The sequence below is a fragment of the Rhea americana genome, unplaced genomic scaffold (assembly GCF_003343005.1).
Source record: "Rhea americana isolate MKP2758 unplaced genomic scaffold, rheAme1 scaffold_343, whole genome shotgun sequence".
Lineage (NCBI taxonomy): Eukaryota > Metazoa > Chordata > Aves > Rheiformes > Rheidae > Rhea > Rhea americana.
Genome location: NW_028186472.1, coordinates 1 through 2230, shown reverse-complemented (window position 1 = coordinate 2230; position 2230 = coordinate 1). Strand labels below are relative to the sequence as shown.

At 74.8% G+C, this 2230-nt stretch overlaps 1 protein-coding gene across 1 annotated transcript in view; it reads left to right on the top strand.

Annotated features, from left to right (window-relative positions):
* PLEKHG5 (pleckstrin homology and RhoGEF domain containing G5) overlaps positions 1-2227 on the top strand; it is a gene marked incomplete at its 3' end in the record, with an annotated part of 4349 nt that extends 2122 nt beyond the window's left edge. Inside the window, exons 5-13 of the mRNA XM_085311523.1 lie at positions 104-154; positions 280-429; positions 695-805; positions 868-1017; positions 1093-1230; positions 1305-1424; positions 1500-1632; positions 1703-1818; positions 1973-2227. Coding sequence (XP_085167649.1) covers positions 104-154; positions 280-429; positions 695-805; positions 868-1017; positions 1093-1230; positions 1305-1424; positions 1500-1632; positions 1703-1818; positions 1973-2227 — 1224 coding nt within the window. The remainder of the gene's footprint in view (positions 1-103; positions 155-279; positions 430-694; positions 806-867; positions 1018-1092; positions 1231-1304; positions 1425-1499; positions 1633-1702; positions 1819-1972) is intronic.
* Positions 2228-2230: the final 3 nt, after the last annotated feature.

The following is a 2230-nucleotide window of genomic DNA, read 5'->3' as shown; positions in this document are numbered from 1 at the left end:
TGAGTGCCGGGCGCCGGGCTGTGCCGGCGGCGTGGGGCCGCGGGAGCTGCCCGCGCTGTGCCGTGCCATGCCGCGACGTGCCGTGCTGCGCTCTCCCCCGCAGCTCTTCCTCTGCTGCCTGCTGAACCTGCAGGACTCGGGGCTGCTGTGCGAGGTGAGCGGCCCCGCGTGCCAGCGCTCCCGGTGTGCCAGCACTCCCGGTGTGCCGGCGCTCCTGGCGCACGCCGGGCCCCTTCCCGCGGGCGTGGGCTGGGCAGCGGCTCCACGCTCGCCTCGCAGGTGGACACCGCGCGCCTCTTCTGCAACGTCGGGGAGATCGTGCGGCTGCACCGCAGGCTGTGGAGCGGCGTCATGGCCCCGGTGCTGCAGAAGGCACGTCGCACCCGGGCGCCGCTGGACCCCGTCGACCTGCTCGAGGGCTTCCGGGCGGTGAGCACGGGGCGGGCGGGCGGCACAGCGCGGCACGGTGCAACACGGCACGGTGTGATGCAGTGCAGCACGGTGCGGTGCAGCATGGCATGGCATGGCATGGCGTGGTGCAGCATGGCATGGTGCAGTGCGGCACGGTGCGGTGCAGCATGGCATGGCACGGCATGGCATGGTGCAGCATGGCATGGCGTGGCATGGTGCGGTGCAGCATGGAGCGGTGCAGCATAGCACGGTGCAGCACGGCGCTCACGGCGCGGCCCCGCAGTTCGGCTCGCTGTTCCGGCCCTACGAGCGGTACTGCCTGGAGGAGGAGGGCTGCATGGAGTACATGCGGGTGCTGCTGCGGGACAGCGAGCCCTTCCGCGTCTACGTGGCGGTAAGGGGCGGGCGGGGGCCGGGCCGGGCGGCGCGGCGCCGGCACTGACGCCGCTGCCGCAGTGGGCCGAGGGCCACGAGCAGTGCGGCCGCCTGAAGCTCGGCGACATGCTGGTGAAGCCGCACCAGCGCCTCACCAAGTACCCGCTGCTGCTCAAGTCCGTGCTGAAGAAGACGGAGGAGGCGCGCGGCCGGGAGGCCGTGGGGGCCATGGTGAGCGCCGGGCGGCGGCGGCGTGGCGGCGGTGCCGGCGTGGCCGGGACCTGACGCCCGGCGCGGCCGCCGCAGATCGCCGCCGTGGAGCGGTTCATCGGCCGCGTGAACGCGCGCATGCGGCGGCGGCAGGAGCGGCAGCGCCTGGCCGCCGTCCTGGCCCGCCTCGGCCCCTACGAGGCGGTGGAGAGCGGCACGGACGAGGTGCACAAGGTGGGCGGCGCTGGCGGAGCGGGCGCGCCGTGCCGCGCCGCGCCGTGCCGTGCCGTGCCAACGCCTCTGCGCAGCTCCTGGAGGAGTTCCTGCGGCTGGACCTGACGGCGCCCGTGCCCGGCGCCCGCCCCGGCGCCCCGCGGCAGCTCCTGCTGGAGGGCGGCCTGCGGATGCGGGACGGCAAGGAYGGCAAGGTGAGCCGCGGTGCGGCGTGCACGGCATGGCGCAGCACCCGCGGCGTGGCACCCACCGCCCGCCTCTCGCCCCAGCTGGACGTCCACTGCTTCCTCTTCACCGACGTCCTCCTCGTCACCAAGCCCGGCAAGAGGGCCGAGCGCGCCCGCGTGGTCCGGCAGCCCTTGCTGGTGGACAGGATCGTGTGCCGGGAGCTCAGGGACCCCGGTGAGCGGTGCTGCACGGCGGGAGGGCTGGGGCGCCCGGTGCCGCGGCGCTCACTGCTCCCTGCCCCCAGGCTCCTTCCTGCTCATCTACCTGAACGAGCTGCGGAGCGCCGTGGCTGCCTACGCCTTCCAGGCCAGCGCGCCGGCGCTGCGCCGCGCCTGGCTCGAGGCGCTGCACAACGCGCAGGTGAGCAACGCGGCATGGCGCGGCGTGCACCGGCATGGCACGGCATGCACCAGCGTGGCACGGCACGGTGTGCACCGGTGTGGCATGGCTCAGCATGCACCGGCACGGCACGGTGTGCACCGGTGTGCGGCCCCTGACACCTCCCCGCTCCCAGAGCCTGCTGCAGCGGCTGCGGCTGCAGGAGCAGCAGCGGCGCCAGCGCCTGCAGCGGCCGGCGGGCGAGGAGGAGGATGACGAGGACGACGAGGAGGACGACGAGGAGGAGGACGAGGAGTGGAGCAGCCCCTCGGCAGAGGCCGCGGCGGTGGACGGCAGCGACGAGTTCTCCTCGCCGGAGACGGAGGAGGCGCCGCTCGGCTCGCAGTCGGACGAGACCTCGCTCAGCACCGGCGTCTCCAGCGGCAGCACCCCC